Genomic DNA, 18,450 nt, shown 5'->3' with positions numbered 1-18,450 from the left:
ACATTAAGCTAGCTGACAAGCTCTAGTTTGAGTTAAACTGTCAAGCAAGCTAGCACGTATTGAAATCTCTCACCATTGTCAGGACAGTCGTGGTTTGAGCAGAATATCAGAGCAACTCAAATTACACCATGGCTAGGCAATGCAGGCTAGTTTTATCATTTCCTAGCTATAACATTAATTAATAACTGGTCTTACTGGTACTTTTACACTTAGATGTTGTGCACAAAATTTTTAGAAAGTCATGGAATTTGATTGTGTTTTCTGTGATGGAATTAACTGTAATATTAGCCTACCGTTTCCACTGTGTGTATTGATGTGGAAGTTAAAATTCTTCTAGTTGGGATAATGTGTCTTCAATGAGTACACATGTAGTTGCTTCTCCATTTTTTCACTTTTCTATCTATAGATTATGGTTAGCAAGATTGCGAGGTAATGGTGATTGAAATTTTATGGGACTTTGAAAAGTCCTGGAAAGGTTTGGAAATTTGGAATGGTGTTGGCAGCCTGTGTATATTGTAATATTGTAAGATGTAAATTAATTCCAGTTTAATGTAACTATTAAAATGACTGTCCTGCTCATATTACTTTGTATTATTATTCTCTCCTTTAGTGGTAAGCACGCCATTCCTATATTTGATTCAGATACACAGGAGAATGCACTTACAGAAAGATTTTATTGTCATCAGCTGTAGTTTTGCACACTGCCAAAAAGATAAGATAGGTCAAAGCCTTGAGAATACTGACCTTTGTTTCTGAGAAATGAGCTGGCCTACCACAGTGACGTCAAGGTATTGTAATCATTCTTCTGATTAGTACTGTTTTTTCATTGTAGCATTATACTTAATATTGTAACAATTTTCCAAAGCACTTAATTTGACTGGCTTCTGTAATGTGACAAGAGAAGGTGTGAGAATGAATTTGCAGTGCACTGACTTTTGCCTTGTTTTTTTTTTTTTTTTATCTAGAATGACTTTAATTAGCGTTTTAGTGTTCAGAGCAGAGGGTTGTCTCACCTTGTTATATTTTATTAGATGGTGTAGTGCAATCTGGGGACCAGAAGTGTCTTGTGTTTTCTAAACCTGCACTCTTACCCAACAAATTTCTTTATACATACCAAATGGCTGTTTCTGAAGGCAAAGTGATACTGACGTGCATTCAGATTTTTTTTTCTTGAAACCACCAAAAATAATGTAAGTCATAGCAGATGGTGTATTATCATTATTTATTCAGATAGTTCTTACAACCTGCAGGCACTCCTAGCTAGCTGTCTGACACCAATAAATAATACGATGGCTACCGTAGCAACATATCATGATTAATTTCCTCCTTTGCCTTGTTTTAGTCACAAGTTGCATAGTAAATCAAGCAACAAAACATCAAAGTAAAATAGATTTTTAATATTGCACAATAGAAGTTAGAATATTATGTTTACTTGGATGTTTTCTGACAAACTTTTTCCCAAACCAATTATAGAAATAGAATGTAGAGAAGAATATCAAAGGCTTTTGCAACAGGTCGGCAGACACTATGCTAGAATATTCATTCCACACCCTTTGATAAACAGATATGTAACAAAGCAGAGGCCATTTTATTTGTGGAAATTCATCTTAATTTTGGGTTTTAGTGCGCATTCTACTGACGTTGATTCTCTTTGAAACTGTCCTGGAGGTTGTAAGCTTCCACAAGGCTTTTGAGCTGAATGGGTGATGACTTTGAGCTAATGACTTTGGTCAAAAGGGAGAAGTCTGAAAAATGTAGCAAATTTCAGTTTGATGAGTGAATGAATGTAAAAATGTACAAAAAATTGTACAGAGAATGAAAAAGCATTCTCTGCACACAGTCTGCATGCTGTGACAAGTAAATGTGCCAAATGTATAGACATATTGCAGTAAAGGTCCGAAAGGTACCTTACCATTACATTAACAAGATTATTATTGAAAAAGAAATGGACATGTGGAAAGTTCACCTCAGCAATTAATGCCCAGTAAGAATCGGCACTAATCCTTTAGAGTCTGACTTGGCACGGTGATTGAGAAAGAATCCTGGTGTGGTGCATGGTGGGATCGATTGTGAAGATTGCCAAGGCTGGCTAGATGCCCCAGAGCTCCAGAGATTGGACTGAATACCCGAGATGCAAGCTTCACAGGCTGGCTCACACAGTCCGAGGGGCTTTATTCACATTTCTCTGTTTAATCTCTCATTCTTGACCCACTGTCCACCTCACTGCGATGTGGACTATGCAGTTCTAATTCCACGCATATGTACACTCATTTCCATGTTCAGACAAGAATTTAAACCGAATATTCATTCATACAACTGAAGTCTTTCAGTTTGGAATGGTCTCTGCGTGTGTGGTTGGCGGGTAGAATAAAAATGATTGCCAATCATAAATTTTCCTGACACTTTTGTCTCGGATGCAAAATGCCTGCATAACATACAAATAACAGCACATTTCAGATACCACTTTCTGTGTCGTATGACTCTAAGACACAAAGCATTGTTAAAGGGGTACTGTCATGTGTCATAAGAAAAATAGCTTTTGGAGTTCAGTTGATATGGTGCTCATGTTAGCGCGGAGAATTGTCCCCTCTGACTAGATTCATCTGTCATAGTATCAGTGCAAATGTGAATGTCTTGTAGAAAGAACAAAAGAATTCAGAGCTAGAATTTAACCATCTTAGTTACCACTGAACCATGCAATGACTGTCTGTCTGTCATGTAAAGAAATGCTTGATGCGGTTTTTTCAGATTTCAAATTTCTTTCATTTTTAAAATTTCAGAATGTATTTCTACTACTTAGATACATTTAGGGAGCACATTTTGCGTCTAAGGGTAAAGGTTAATTTTCAATTAGATTGAAACCCGCCTTTCAACATCGAAGGCTAATCAAAGGTTATACTGTAATGGTGGGGTCAAATTGAACCAAACAACCACTCAGAAGTTGTCCTATTGCAAGGTCAGCTGGTGGTTTCTCTTGTTTCTTTGTTCCAGATGAAAAATCACAATGAAATATGGCCTTTAACCCACATCCAGCAATCACTTGAAATGAAAACAGTCCCTCACTGACAGTTTATAAATTATTTCTATGTGCCCACTTCAACATTTGTGTCCAGACGGTACTTTTGTGATTTTGATTTCAATCCTGATCACTGACCATTTTGTTTTGTGCTTCCATCCACAGGATTCTTAGGACACAGTCGCTGGAATGGTACTACAATAATGTCAAAAGCCGATTCAAGAGGTTCGGGAGCGCCAAGGTGCTGAAGACCCTTTACAGGAAGCATATCGTGGATCGCGGAGCTTACTCAGAACTCATAGGTGTGGCCTTTCTCCTCCATATTTCCTCAGTTTTCATAACAAATTATAAGCCAGGAGGCTCCACAAAATCATGTCGCACTCCAGTTGCTTCTTGTTTGTGCACCGTAAAATGTTTGACTCTCACATCACGGCAGAAAGTATTTATCTCTGGGCTGGGATTAGTGACTGACTCTGAGAAGAGTTAGAGTAACGACCGTGAAACCCCAGACAGTACCGATACAGATCTCAGTATCTGGCTCAGCAGGGGGAAATTAAATGCGAAATGCAGTTTTATTGACTGAGGCAAGAGGTATTGAATATGAATGTTTTTCTTGGGCAAAATCATTCAAAGCCATAGCAGAGACTTTAATTGTGTGAGGTCTCACATGTCACTGCTGTTCTGGGTCAGAAGGAAAATTATGAACACAGTAATAACCTCCACATGGTCCCTAAAGCTTGAATTTAAGTATTTTTTCCAAGTTGCCATTTGGAATGGGTCCGCTGAGTAACCTTCTCCAGTTGTCCAGCTCCAAAAAAACTGCATCCTAGTGGTTTGCAGTGCAGCTGCTGATTATGATGGAGATGATGTATTAACCCAAAGCGAACACTGGCCCAGTTAACCACTCCTGTCATCCTGCATAGAGGCACATGCAGCCCAGTGTCGCAGTAGGTATAATCTCAGAGGCTTTATGCCCATAATCCCTCAGAAATATAAGCAGACAGCGTCGAACCACTCCCACAGTAAGCCTAATGGATGATGACAACAACCATTTTGTGCATCTTTTTATTAAGGCACACAAACATTTCTTTTGAACTGGTCTCTAGTTAATCCCTCCAATACCTGCAATCACTCTTATTGCTTTATAGCTCCTAGCCAGAGCATGTTTATTCTTTTTAGATTGCAAAAGCAGAATAGTTTGTAACATGAGCAGATTGATTTCAATCACTGTTTTGAAAGCCATTATTATTATTATTATTATTATTATTATTAGTAGTAGTAGTAGTAGTAGTAGTAGTAGTAGTAGCAGCGGTAGTATAGTAGCAGAGGTAGTAGTAGTAGTAGTAGCAGCAGCGGTAGTAGTAGCAGAGGTAGTAGTAGCAGCAGCAGCAGCAGCACTAGCAGTAGTATTAGTGGTGTGTATATGCAGTGAGTATCAAGGCACATTTGCATTGGTGGATGGTAATGCAGGAGTGTGTCTGTGCACACAGAGACAGACAGACTGGCTGCAGCTGTGACATGCAGCTCCGTACCACAGCATCCATCGAAAGGGCCCTCTGTCCCAATCTGCTCCAGCAGATGTCCTCCCATCCACTCTGCTGCTCTGCCACCCCCCCCGTTTTCACATTTCACATCACAGAGTGGAGGAAATAGGATTATCTGCCTTTAGGCCTTCATTTCAGATAAGAAGTTGAACAGATTATGCAGTATGAGTCAGACAGCGTCCATGGCCGAAAAAGAAGGCGTCGGACCACGCGTTTAGGAGAGGGTGGGGGTAGAGGGCACAACGGATGGAAGCATTGCCATTTTTCCGTTTTGGAAATTAAAGCAGGAGTGCGTCAGTAACCTTTTTAATATGTTGTTTGCATGCCTACACATTTGTTTTGATCAGATAGAATTTCATGTTCTGCATGCAGAGAGCATCACTGTTTACTCAGATTTAAGAGCAAGGGATTTTACACATGCACATGTGGCGGGTAAAGGTTACTGCTGTTGAAACAACACTGTGGAAATGTTGTAGTCATGTGATCCCAGCTTGGTTTTTTCTGTTGTGCATCATGGCTTGTTTAGTGATTCCAAACAGCTCTTAATTGTAAGCAGCATGCATGTGCAATGGGAAGGGCCTTTTTTGTCTGGTGTTTGCAAGTGTATTGCCTTATGTTGCTATTGAAATCAGAAACATTTGGAAACATTTGGAACTCCCAAATGCTGGCCATGTAAGGGAGGGTCAGATAGTTCTACATCTGGGGTCTTGGAAGGACTGAAGAAGTAGTGAGGACCAACAGTCGTTTTTGCTATCTGCATCTCACAAAATAGCACTCTGCGCTATTTTGAGATATGATTCTGGTGGTGCTTTAATGAGTTTTGAAATGTGTTTGGGGTATTTTTGAGTGAGCAAGTCTGGAACTGTGGTCCATCATTTCCTTGCGCAGGATAAGGGAGAGAGAGGGGAGTGAATCAGGACTCCAACTAAAAAATGATGGATGTCACGCTGGGTCACATTAAACATGGATGAAGCAGTTGCACTTGAGAGAAAGGATAAGTGTCAGGCTTTCAGTCTCCAGAGCAGTGGCGTATGACCTAAGGGGAGGGAAACACAGCCTGGGAGGAAATTGCCAAAGCAGTCACATGCAATACGTTTCAAATGCCAGAGTCAATGGAACACACACACACACACACACACACAAACACACACATACACATGCAAACAGACAGACAGACAGACACACACACACACACACACATACACAAACACAACCCCCAACCCATTACAAGACAGTATGTCTCATCCGCCTCTGTGATTTGGTGTTTATTACATGTAATAACTAAAGGGTAAAGAGTAATTATGCTCCAGCTGATCAGAACACATTAGTAGCTGGGTGTTTTGCCATCTTTGCTGAGGCTATTGTTGCTCAGTCAATTTAATGGTAGAAACTTATCTAGTATATGGTGCTAATGGTTACAGTATAAAAAGTTCACACTTTTAAAAGATAGTAAACAAATGGAATACATTTGCAATTACATTTAACAGTGTGCATAGCAGTGCCATTTACAGCATTCCGGCAGAAAATAAATGGGTGTTTCAGAGCTCCCAAACCAGGTAAATATAGCAAAAACCGTTGAACTTGGTACGTTGTGATAAGAATGTGCTCTCCATCGTCCTGCATGCGCTTGTTAGGTAAGAGTATGCAATTTCATTTTTAGCAGCACAGCGCCGCAGTATTTCTTCACACCAGTATTTCTTACACACGGCTTTAGAAAATGCAGATGAACACAGAGAAAACAGGGGAGGAAAGAGAGCTTCACCAGCATGTTCCAAAAGAGGGGTCTGAAGCTGCCACGGAGGGGGCCCGGGGCAGGGCTGTCAGACCAATGCAGTGTGCCACGGTAACAAATTCGCATCCTTTTTGAACCGGCCAGGTTTGGAGAACAGAGAACCTGTCAGATAATGTTCTGTTCTTTCCTAATTCTGCCACAGCAGCAGCAGCAGCATGCAAGGAGTGGCTCAGGCCAACCATAAACGATTCCATTAACTAAACAACGAGGGGGCATCTATGCATCCTTTACGACTGCTAACAGAGCAATGAAGAATTAATAAGGCGATCTAACCATGCAATAAATGGTCACTGTTAATGTTGCCCTTCTGACAGAATGAAGTGTCGTCGTTTATAGATGGACAGTGTTGACATCCCCATAGCTATGCATGGGAACAGCAGACTGTGTATGCAGTTGATTCAGATGTTGAACAATAGGATATTAACTGGGTTTTTCCATTTATGTAAATGTTTCTTTAACCTATAAAAATTAAAATATGCCTCCTGCAGAAATTAAAAAAGGTTCTGCTTTATTCGTTGTTCCTCTCATTCACAAAACTGAGAGTAGATACATAATGTGAGGTATCCTGTATTGCACAGAGCTTATTCGTAATGGATGCTGTTTTTACAGATAGTGCTGTAACCCTGCTTCTGCCTGTGCCGTAGTTAGTTCATGGCTGAAAGCTCTGAATATTACAATACAAATGTTTTTAATTAAGCCTCCCTCAAGTGATTTTAATCTCATGAGACTGGTTTCACAGGGCAAGAGTGATTGTTCTAAACTCTTTCAATTAACATTAGGCCTCTCCAGAGCAGTGCTTATCGGAGCTTGTGCGATCGGAGTTGATGTAGATTGGGGAGCAGTTTGTCTTAATTAAATGAGCAATGCAGAGGTGGCCTGTTATCAAAATTTTACGTTGAATTCCTAAATGCGAAATGAATAAATGTACAGCTAAATGAATGACTCCAGAATATGTTCTGTATAGACATTGTTAAAGAGTAATAGTATTTTGTAGCCTTATCTCACCCTATGAATCACTTATTTAGACGTTTGAATTGTGACCTTGATGTTACTTCTGTTGTGCCTGTAGTCTTTATAAAGAAATTGCCTCAGTGCAGATGACTCAGAGAGATGTCCCAGAATCCCCTATGCCTCTTTATATGTGCAGGACATTGTGAATAGGGGTGAAGACCTTAGCTGTCACGGTGCTGAATGGATTCTGTGTATTCGAGTGTGTGTATTTATTTGTGTGTGAATGCATCTGTGCAAGCGTATGAGTTGGAATATGGAGGCCGTAAGGGCACCTAAGGTGGTACCGCATGACCATGTGAAGGTCTGCAGGGAGCTGTTGCTGGGCAAGTCAAGTAGTATCACATCTGTCTGGTATTCCATGTGATTCTCTTTTCACTCCCGTAGAAATGACCCCATTACCGGCCAGTGTTTTGAACAGAGTAATTCATGTGAGATAGGAGAAATTGTCAGTAAAATGGAACTAAATGCTAAAACCTAAATAAATTAGATTAAGCAGGTGTTGACACACAGCCTAGTTGATTCATGTGATTTACATTAGTCCTGAAGTTCAGTGCAATTGCTGCCTTTCTTTCAGTCAGCAATGCAACTGAAATTCCATTTTCTGGAGTTTTGGGGAGTGCTAAATAAGATGCTCGGGTCACCGGAGTTGAAGGCTAAATGCATTGTATTTGCATGTTCATATGGTCACTGATTTTCAGACTAAACCGCTAGTTACTCTGAAGATTAACTCTGTGCTGTGCTATTCTGTACTCTGTTCTATGTCACAGCGCACCACCTTTACTGCAATTGGCTTTTACCCTCTGAGAAAAAATAAAATCCAGTGAGAAATTTATGTCCTATATCGGTCCTATCCTATAGCAAGCAGTTTGCTTCCTCCAGGTTTGTCTCACAGGGCGCTCTCCCCCAGCCCCTACGGGTGCACTCCTGTACACATATATCGATTCATTTTGAAAACCTCCAGCAAACGGAAGAAGGATGCTCTTGGTTTTTTTTTTTTTTAAAGGAACAGACGAGGAACACTCGTCATTTTCCCTGCAGCATCTCTTTATGCCATATATGTACAGCTGCCGCGCTCCATTCATTTCATATTGATTTACACACGCGGTTCACATATGAGGCATGTGAGGCATGCTTTTCCTGGTGTTGCAGGTTTTAGCGCAGCAGAGCGGATGCACTAAGCGAGGCCTTATTCCTTTTCCAATAGCGATGCGGGCATGCTGTGCAGCAGGGAGCGGCCCTGTCACGTCCCCGCCGGCCGTCCGCTGTGTTGCGCGCTGTTGTTATGGTGATATTGAATAAATCTAGCTCTCCCTCTTTGCGCAGGCAAGGGTGAAGCTGTGGTCAGTCAGAATGCAAGCGGGCGTTGCTACGCTAAGGCCAGAGGAGTCAAGGAGATTTGTATTTATATAATGTGTATTAGCTAGAGCTATGGATTATTATTATTTCCCAGGCCAGGGACAGTGCAGTAGACTGGAGGCTTGTATGCAGCACATACAGTACCAGTACACACCTGATTAAGATAATGGGAAAGAGACATTCAAAGACATTTTGATACCTTTGATTTTTTGGTCACTGCATAATTCTATGTGTGTTGTTCCGTAGTTCTGATATTTTGCTATTATTCTAAAATGTGGAAAATAGTGGAAATAAAGAAGAACCCTTCTATGAGTAAGTGTGTCAGAATTTTTGACATGCACTGTAAATGCGTTGGAGGAAAAGCAAAATGAAAAGATAGTCCTTCTAAGTGAGCGGGGTGGCCCTGTGTGAAAATGAAACACTCCAGTTGATCCTCAGCTTGAAGGGGCAGCCAGCAGCTGGCTGCATCAGAGGAGTGACTCACTGGATGGCCATTTCTGACTTGTGTTTCTGTGAGAGTCAAGCGTGGTCAGAGACACTAAACTGCTTTTTGTGCCTTAGCTTGGGGGGTGGTATCCATGAACCATCGATCGCCACCACCCTCTCTGGGTTTGCTGGAAGAGTATGAAAAAAAAATGTCTGGAGAGGCCACAGGGACCTGAGAAAGCAAGCTGAAGTTGCCATTGCTTAAGTGGTATGGCACAGCCGAAGCTTCACATCAGACCAATCCCATGGAGAAAAAGGCTGCTGAGATGTCCTTCAAGAGGCGGGATGCTTACCCACAATCCCCCTGAATAGAGAAGCAGTGCTTCCTTACAGGCACACGTTGCCCCATGAGGCCAGACAACCTTCTGGGGAGAAAAGCTCGTAGGCCCACTTGTTTTCTTTTATTTCATTTCATTGGGTTTTTATTTTCTGTGTGGTGATTATCACTTTCTTCAATTAGCGACAGAGGCGAAGGCCCGATTCCTCACAGGCCCGAGTCCAAATCACTTGTGGGAGCGTTGTAACGGATGCATACGCAGAAGCAAAATGAGTTCAAAGGCGGCTTCGCCGCTTCACCATCTGATCGATTTGAAGTGACAGGACTTTGAATTGGTAAGCTGTAAGGTGTCACACGAGGCCACAGTCGAAGCAGCGCGAGTCCCTGTTCCCATAGCCCTAAACCCCACTGATCCTAACGGCGTGATGCAGAGTGACAGGTGGAGAGGCCTCTGTGCTCCCTGCCACTGCTGGTGCTGCATCTGCACAGGAAGAGGGGGAGATCTCATATGGCGTGGCCTCTCCTGTTTTGCGAAGGTGTTGTTGGTCTACGCAACCTGGCGTCTACGGAGCAGGTCACGGCCGGGCAGGCCGAGGAGGTGGCTCTTAGCGCCGCGGCAAGAAGGCGACCGCAGTGTTGTCGGGCCCGTCCGCTCGATCGTTTGTTTGTTTTGTTTCCTCAAAGAGGGAGACATCTGTAGCGAAATTGCTTTATGCCTGAAGGAATCGTGCCCTCTCAGCACACCTCAGTTCCCCTCTAGGGGGCACTGTTGTAGCCCTACTTCTGATGTACTGGCAGGTCCTCTTCCTCCTCGTCTCTTCCCTTCCAGTCTGCTGGTTTGCCTTCCCAGTGTCTTGGTGCTGGTCGGTCATAGTGTCATCAGCCAGCAGAATTGATTCCCATTCTCTGTTCTGTGTCCAAACCTTCCGTACATGTGGGCTAGACATGAAGGAACTGAGGTTGTAGATCTAAGGCTCAAACTAACCATTTCACACATGTGGAAAACAAACATATATACTGGTGCTGCCTTGCAAATGAATGAAATCAACATGATCAAAGAAAATCCTACAATGAGATGTGTTTTAACAATAAATATGGTCTTCATTTCTTCTCCCACAGTTACTTAAATCTTTGTTTTTAAAGATTCCTTTCATGTGGCCATGCACTTCATGCACTTGGTGCTCTTGACATTGCTGTGAATCTGAGGCTTTGTGGGGGTGTGTGGTATATTGGCATATTGCTCATAAGTGTTCACGTTTGTTTTTTTTTCTGACAGAAGGCAGTATTAATGAAGGAAGCGTTGACAATGAAGGAAGTGCGTGTGGCAGCGACTCAACTTTCTACACACAAAGTGAAGGTAGGTTTTTTGTAACACTTCATGAGCAAGAGCTACAGCACCCTTACAACAATGCTAATATTATCTGAGCAAGGCATAGCCACAAAACAGAGGGAGTCAAGCTCTTTATAGGAGGCAGCCTGCTCTTCCTTCTCTCTCTGAAATCAGACATTTCATATCAGTGTTTTGTCTACATTTTTTTTGCAGTTGCACAGTGCTGATTGAGGCCATTTCAAGTCTCCTGCTATCAGAGTAGCCTCTATTTTTGGAGACTAAGTTCCCAGCATGGAAGCAAAGATTTGTAGTGCTCTCATAATAGAAGAAAAGAAAGAGAGTCCCCATCCTTCACCTTCCTGCAAGTCGGAGACAGCAACTCAGCACAGGCCAGGGGGATGTAGTAGACTACAGTCTCAGTCAGTCTTACACAGAGCTGTGATCCCTCAAACATTAATTAGTGAAGGTGGTCAGATTGGACTGATGAAAAATGGATGTTAAAATAAAGAAAATATATTGTTAATATGGGTTTCAGAGTAGTTCTTGGGTGTGTCTTTGTAATTGGTCCTGTGTAAAACAACACAAAAAGGCTTATAGTTTATAGTAAAGCCAAGCCACCTCTCTCAACTGACTGTTAAAGTAACAAGTACAAAATTCTGAAATAGGGTTTTCTTACACAGTTGATAATTCACCTTAAATGTTTGCAAGGTATGTGTAACTAGATAATACACTGGCCCGCAGAGTATCTCACCAACCAAAATAAAATAATAAAACAATGTCCCACATATATCCAAGAGAACACACAGGTGAGTGCAGGGAGAGGTGAAACGGCAGAGGGGTAGCATCAAAATTGGAGATCCAAGTCAAATTTCTTTTTTTTTCTTTTTTTTTTTGTGGCAGGCCAAGTCTGAAAATTCATGACTCAAAACACACTGAACTCCAAGTTGTGTGATTTAAGTCCGCATATCTGCTATTTTCTCACTGACTTGAAATTCGAGATCAGTGTATTTTCTGCCAAAGGCTGAAAGCTGCCATCCCAATGCAATCAGTGGAGGTCTCAGGCACTCAGAAGCACAGAATTGAATGATTGTTAGGTGTGGGGCATACTGGTATTTGAGTACCTGCTCCAGAGTCAGATCTTAATTATGCTGAGGGTGTAAACTATACTATATATATTTTAGAGGTATTGATAGCACTGATGCACTGACAACCCAGTAACTCTTAATTTAGTGCACACTTTCTCCACTCCCCTCACTCACTTATGTGGCTGTTTTACAAGGAAAATCCCAATTTGCGGAACCTTCAATATCACGATTTTTTTTCTATATTGGGGTAATCCTGTTAAAGCCCTAAGGCCAGACATATAACAGCAGTATTTGAACTTCTGATCAACCAGTCACTGTCTAGTATCAACTCAGTTACAGCACTTAAGTGCCCATGAAGTGGTGCCATTATGTGGACCCTACGGTCACAGTGTGGTATTGACTGTGTTACAGCCGTAACCTGACCAGCGTGTGCCTGTTCCATCTTGCGAATAAAAAGTGTAGTGTGCATTTCTGTGTGTTTGTGTGAGTGTGTCTGCGTCTCTGTGTGCGCGCCCGCGTGCATGTCTGTGCACGTGTGTGTGTGCATACATGTCTGTGTGTGTGTGTGTGTTTGTAAGCGTGTGCGCGCGTGTGTATGTGCATATGTATGTGTCCTCAGGGCACAGGTCAAACCCACATACAGAGCATACCGTAATACTGTGTGCTCATTTCTCAGGACACAGCATGGCGGACACTCTCACTGTTGCCCTGCGGGTCGCTGAGGAAGCCATAGAGGAGGCCATTGCCAAGGCTGAGGACCACGGTGACAGCATTGTGAGATATCCCAGCACGGCTCTCATTTCCCTGCTCCACTTCACCTCTCATATCGTATTGTGATTCTTTGCTATCACTTTACTACTTTACCATAGTACACCTTCAGGACAGGTCTGTAATGTACTGCGTGTGAATGTGCAGGCTTGTTCCGTAATGCCATCAGTCTTTATGTGGGGTGGTAGATGTGGTCATAGTGTATACTGCAGAGCAGAACTGACTCAGAGGTGTAAACTCACAGGTGTTGGCAGAGGGATGTCATTAGCAGCTCCACATGGTAGTCCATCCTCTCAGTCACTCTTTCTCCCTCTCTCCACATCCACAACACCGCCCCCCCCCCCCCCCCCCCCCCAGCTCCTAACCTCCCATACTCAAGATATTTGTCAGCGTACTTTCTGCATCTTTTCAGCTCCTAATCCCTCCTACTCAGCTTTGCTTTCTCTCCTTCTCTTCACCTCCCCTCTCCTCCCAAAATCATATTGTCTCCCTCTCCTTTCTACCCTTCCTCTCCAGTCAGTGAGATGGAAGTTACTTTGTTATGGTTATGATTTCTTATAATTACAATGGGAAATTATTATTATTTTCCATTATAATTATTATTATTTCTAGGTGTTGTCACTAGCATTTTAACCATCACTTTACCTTTTCTGTTGGAAAAAATGAATAATGACGGACAACTATACTTTTATTTGTAGAGGATGATGATGGCTTTTACTTGTGAGCAATTTGAGTATGCAAGTATGCACTGGATGCGAAATCTACCTGTTCCTGATTTAACTGAATATGTATTTTTGTTTTAACCTCATCTGTAATATTAATAATGGAATGTTTCAAGACAAGGCTGTAAATCTGTAGGTGTTTTCTGGACTTTGTTGTTTTATTCAGGATCTTGGAAGCACTGTATGTGTATCTCCCTCTATTAATAATACTAATACTACTACTACTACTAATATTATTATTATTATTATTATTATTATTATTATTATTAACAATAATAATAATAATCAGTACATCAAAAGCATTAGCATTAATATCACCACCATTACTGTTATCATTATTATGTCTTTATCAGACTGGCTTATCCAAGGTAACTCACCCGGTTTGCATTTTACATGTTATCAGATTGAATAGCAGCTCAGGTGAAGTACCTTGCTCCAGGGTACAATAGCAGCAGCCCACATGGGAACTGCGTGTACAGGCTCCACAACCACTACATGAGATGTGAAAAGGGGAAGGCAAAGAACGGCATGCCGGGCCGCTAATGAGATATCTCCAGGCATCTGATGCATTGTGCATCTCCTCTGTTCATTTCTGTGCTTCTCATTCATCGCAAGTTGAAATCAAGTGGAGAAAATAGCACTTGTGCGTCTGTGGGTAATCTCCTGAATGGTAATGCAGACTTTTGAAAGTGGACTGTTTTGAATTCCTTTGAACCTGTTCTTGAATGTGCAAGGTTTTGATTAAAAGGATGAAAAAAGCTGCATTTCGAATATCAGGTGTCAATTTTCCCTGTATCAAAAAGGACTTTATTGCAGCGTATTTTAATGTTTTTTTTTTGTTGTTTTTTTTTGTTGTTTTTTTTTTTACAGGAGAAGCAGAATGAGGCTCGCTACCTGCGGGACAACAAAGAAGAGCTAATAGAGGAACTCGCTACAACAATTGTGCAAAAAGTAAGTGCCACCGCCCCTTGGGGGCGTGGTTTTCGAAGCACTGACCCGCTCGGCGTGCTCGCTGCCACGCACTGTGCGCTGACACGCCGGTGCCTGACAGGTGAGTGGGGACAAATTCGGCATGTTCATCCGAGGTAGGCGACCCCACCCAGCCACAGCCACATTTTTTTGACTTCAGATATGGTGGAGAGCGGTCAGGTCTTTAGCACTATAATGGCTCTGGTCAGCTTCAGAGCAAGAGCAGGAGGAGTAGAAGGCATGCAGTGTTAGTGACAGTGGGCCAAGAGCAAGCCTACCAGCGGGATACTCAAGATTTGACTGGGTTGCCACCCCCCTTGTCGCAGATCATTCAGCGCAGGAAGCGCTCAGGGATGCAAGCAGAGTACGAGATGGTGTGGCCCCTGGCCCAGGGCGGCGAGCTCCCCTCCCCCACCCAGTCCCAGCAGAGCCCCCAGACTCACCAGGCCAGCCTGAAGACCTCCTACTCGCTCTGGGTAAGCGTCTGCATGTGGAGAGCCAGGCGGAGGAGGAGGGTTGTGTGTTGGTGGGGGTGGGGGAGGGGGGTGGGGGGTTATGTGGGCCGTCCCATCTCACGACCCAGGAAAACGCTGCCTGTGAGGTTAACCCCCCCTCTGTCTTGCTGACAGCACACTGTGTGAGACACATTGTGGCGATAGCTTTGGAGTGGGGGTTTTATGATGTTGTCAGTTGATTAGTATTTTTGCTCACTGTAGTGGATAATCCCCATCCAGGATAACCGACAATGCTCACATTTGACACCCTTTCACAGAGAGTAACATTTACACAGCTGAGCTACAGTAAGTCAAATTAAAACTCTTTAGGGAACGACAGGTGTGTTTAACCTGGGGTTTACAGCCATAACCTTAAAATCCAGCCAGAGACCAGTACTTCGGCCTTGAATCCTCGTGTGACACTGATTCTCACATACCGTGACACGAACTCTTAGGCTTGTATTGGTATCTGTTTTCATTGTTAGGTCTTTATTGTCTTATCCTGTAATCCTCCTTTTCTAAGTCTATGGGTTCAGCAAAAAAAAAAAAAAAACTGCAGCTCTGCGAGAGGTTTTTAGCCCTAAATGCAAGACGGCTGTTAAGAGCACACAGTCACAGTCTCTAAATCACAGCAAAAATCGCAAATCTCTTCTCTCTGATACAGGGACAAACAGCTGGCAGTCCTCCAGGTCGTTAATCGCTCGCAGAGATAGTCAGAGCGGGGGGACCTGGGGAACGTTTGTCCCAGTCCTGTTGCGAGCGGGGAACGCAGCACGCGCTCCGTATCAAAGCAGCACATCCGACGCTCCCCGTCCCTGTCGTTCTGTCGCGCTCTCGATCAAAGCACGCCGGAACAAAAGGCACGTTGATACAGCACAGCTTCCCTGAGTCGAAGGGCTCCTGTCAGCGCTGCATGAAGAGCGGCCCGCACACTGACCTTCCGAGTTGGCCGTGACTCTCCTGCTCCGTGCACGTGAGCGTGAGGCGCAAGAGCAAACAGAGATGGTTGATCGATCCAGCATAGCTAGCCTCCTGTTTAGCTACATCGGAGGCCCTCTGGTCTTTATGCGACAAGGATACCCATGGAGCTCTTCGTTGCAGCAACATTTACAATGTTAACAACATTTGAAGAGCTGCCAATAAACTGATGGAATAGCGTTTCCCCTGCCATTATGAACGCCTGTATGTGCTTCACGTAGGGTAATATCATTTACCGCCAGGTTTTGTTTCATATAGCCAGGCAGTACTGCAGTGAATTCCTTTCTTATATGGGTTTCATTAGGTGGCATGTGGTTAGGTTCAACGCCCATTGCTCTCTAATCAATTTGTTTTATGTGCTGCCCTCTACTGACAGACCGTGAAAATGACGTTGTGTGTACAATGTCTTGGATTGTCTACAGCCAGTAAATGAGATCATGGTGCCGCTGATGCATTATATAATTTTCTTGAATGTCACAACTTGCTCAAACTTTTCATTAGCTAAAATCCCTGCTTTTAGGTTTTTCTTCTTTAATTTGAAAGGAGCATTATTCAATTAAATTCCAATATATTTAATTCGAATTTTTCAGTTTTTCTCAGTGTCATGTACATGGGAACAAATTAACGTAATGAGTGCCACATTTAATACATGTTTAATACTGTTATAGAAAAAATGAGATAAATTTAATTTGTATTTATTAAATGTAAAATGCAAATTAAATCTAATCAAATTTTTTCTATAATAATTTTTGTATACATATAATACATACTTAATCTCAGCGTATCTACAGTGATTAAACTTTTTAAGTGATGATTCTTTTTAAGCAGCCCAATGACACCTGGTTTTGTGGTCCAGGAAGCAATATGGGCACTGTACTGACCTTGCTTTTATATGTCCTCCATTTTTAATTGATCAGCTTCTTGTGACTAAGGAGACTGAGGAGGCAGGTTGTGTGTATGCCTACTGTCAAATCCCATGCAGATGATATTTCTGCCTTTTTTTGTAATGTCTGCTGCCATCTGCTGGTATAATATATAAACTGCACCCTTTGCAGGGTGATGATGTTTTTGCAGCCAGGTGATTGTGGTTTTTCTGTAAGTCACAGTATATTTATTCTTTTTTTTTATTGAGGAGAGGGGAGACTCTCCTTTGGGAGCTGACTTGATCAGCATACATATGTGTGTATGTGTGTGTGTGTTTCTGTGTGTCTGTCTCACAGAGGTCACGGTCCGCTTTCTCCCTGACAAGTGACGATTCCCCAGACAAGCCGGCGGACCCAGGAGAGAATTCGGAGGTCCCCGAGGGTGCCCGAAAGGGCAGCTTAAAGGAGTACGTGCCCCTGAAGAAAGAGGGTAGGACCTCTCAGATGAGCAGCTGGAAGAGTGTTGACCGGCTGGACAACTCCTGTAAGAGCTGCCAAAAACAGACAAAAGCAATCCAGTGCTGAAGCAACAATCATACGCAAACATATAATAATATATGAGCAGTTTTTTGTTGTCATTAGTTACATCTGAACTTTTCTAGGGATGAGAATCTGTCATTCTGTACTCCTGTAAGAGTTGTTGAACACAGACAAAAGCAATCCAGTGCCTATGCCACAATCACACACACAGTCCTATAGAAATATAAGAACAGGAGTTTTTTTGTCTTTGTTAGTTTCACCTGAGTTTTTCCAGGAATCAGAATCTTTCAGTCTGTGTGCCCCATTGAAACAGTGTGACTAAGTGAATTTGATTTCAATGCCACAGAATAGCTATGAAACAGTATGCTGTGTTTCCCTTTGTTATTGAGAAGCTTGAGATGTGTGAATGTTTCCCTTGTGTGTGTGTGTGTGTGTGTGTGTGTGTGTGTGTGTGTGTGCCTGGAGGTGCCTCCTCGGTGCTGCAGAGCCCTGACGGGAACTGGATCGCCCTCCAGAGCAGCCAGCTGTCCCGCCCCAGCCTGCTGACCAAGCGCAAGAGCCTTGTCTTCAGCGTGCTGGAGAAGGAGTCGGGCGTGGTCTCAGCCTACGACGAGATGGGCTCAGACACCGAGGACGAGGACCCGGGGGGCTGGATCGCTGCCCTGCACGAGTTCCGCCGGAAAATGTCCGACGAGACGTACTACACGGACTCCCAGCATGACCCCGAGTGGACCTACACCCAGAACCCGCCGGTCACCTCACCCTCCTCAGGCCAGTACACCAACACAGAGACCCTCAACTCAGACTCGGAGTCGTCCTCCGTCCCGCTCGCCCGGAACGGCCCGGCTAAGCACCGCAAGCCCCTGCTCTCTCTGCTGCAGAGGAAGGGCACCCCCGAGCCCCTCCACCCTCCCCACCCCCACCAGCTGGACGCCCTGGACATCAACTTCAACCCCAAGGTGGCGGGCAGCCCGGGCGCTGCCGACAGCAGCGAGGCGGAGGACAAGCAGAGCGACCCCATCAGGAGGTCACGGAGGCGCAGGAGGAGCAAGCGAGAGGCAGGGGAGCAGGCCCGAGGCAACCAGACGCAGTATTCCTCCTCGGTCCCGGTGAGGCTAACGCCACGACACACACTGCTGTGTGTCCACAGCTCACCACACGCATTCATATTCCGTTTAGACCCCATTAGCATCCGGTTCATGTGGTCAGGATTAATTTC

At 43.5% G+C, this 18,450-nt stretch overlaps 1 protein-coding gene across 2 annotated transcripts in view; it reads left to right on the top strand.

The window, feature by feature from the left end:
- Positions 1 to 18,450, top strand: part of LOC118773058 (myosin VIIA and Rab interacting protein) — a 118,203-nt gene that overhangs the window by 89,932 nt on the left and 9,821 nt on the right. For both annotated transcript variants that reach the window (XM_036521810.1, XM_036521809.1), the window contains exons 4-10: positions 3,182 to 3,318; positions 10,759 to 10,839; positions 12,574 to 12,671; positions 14,258 to 14,338; positions 14,683 to 14,832; positions 17,049 to 17,235; positions 17,697 to 18,340. In XM_036521810.1, coding sequence (XP_036377703.1) covers positions 3,182 to 3,318; positions 10,759 to 10,839; positions 12,574 to 12,671; positions 14,258 to 14,338; positions 14,683 to 14,832; positions 17,049 to 17,235; positions 17,697 to 18,340 — 1,378 coding nt within the window. The remainder of the gene's footprint in view (positions 1 to 3,181; positions 3,319 to 10,758; positions 10,840 to 12,573; positions 12,672 to 14,257; positions 14,339 to 14,682; positions 14,833 to 17,048; positions 17,236 to 17,696; positions 18,341 to 18,450) is intronic.

Source organism: Megalops cyprinoides, chromosome 2, assembly GCF_013368585.1.
Source record: "Megalops cyprinoides isolate fMegCyp1 chromosome 2, fMegCyp1.pri, whole genome shotgun sequence".
Taxonomy (NCBI): domain Eukaryota; kingdom Metazoa; phylum Chordata; class Actinopteri; order Elopiformes; family Megalopidae; genus Megalops; species Megalops cyprinoides.
This window is presented reverse-complemented; position numbering and strand designations above follow the sequence as displayed.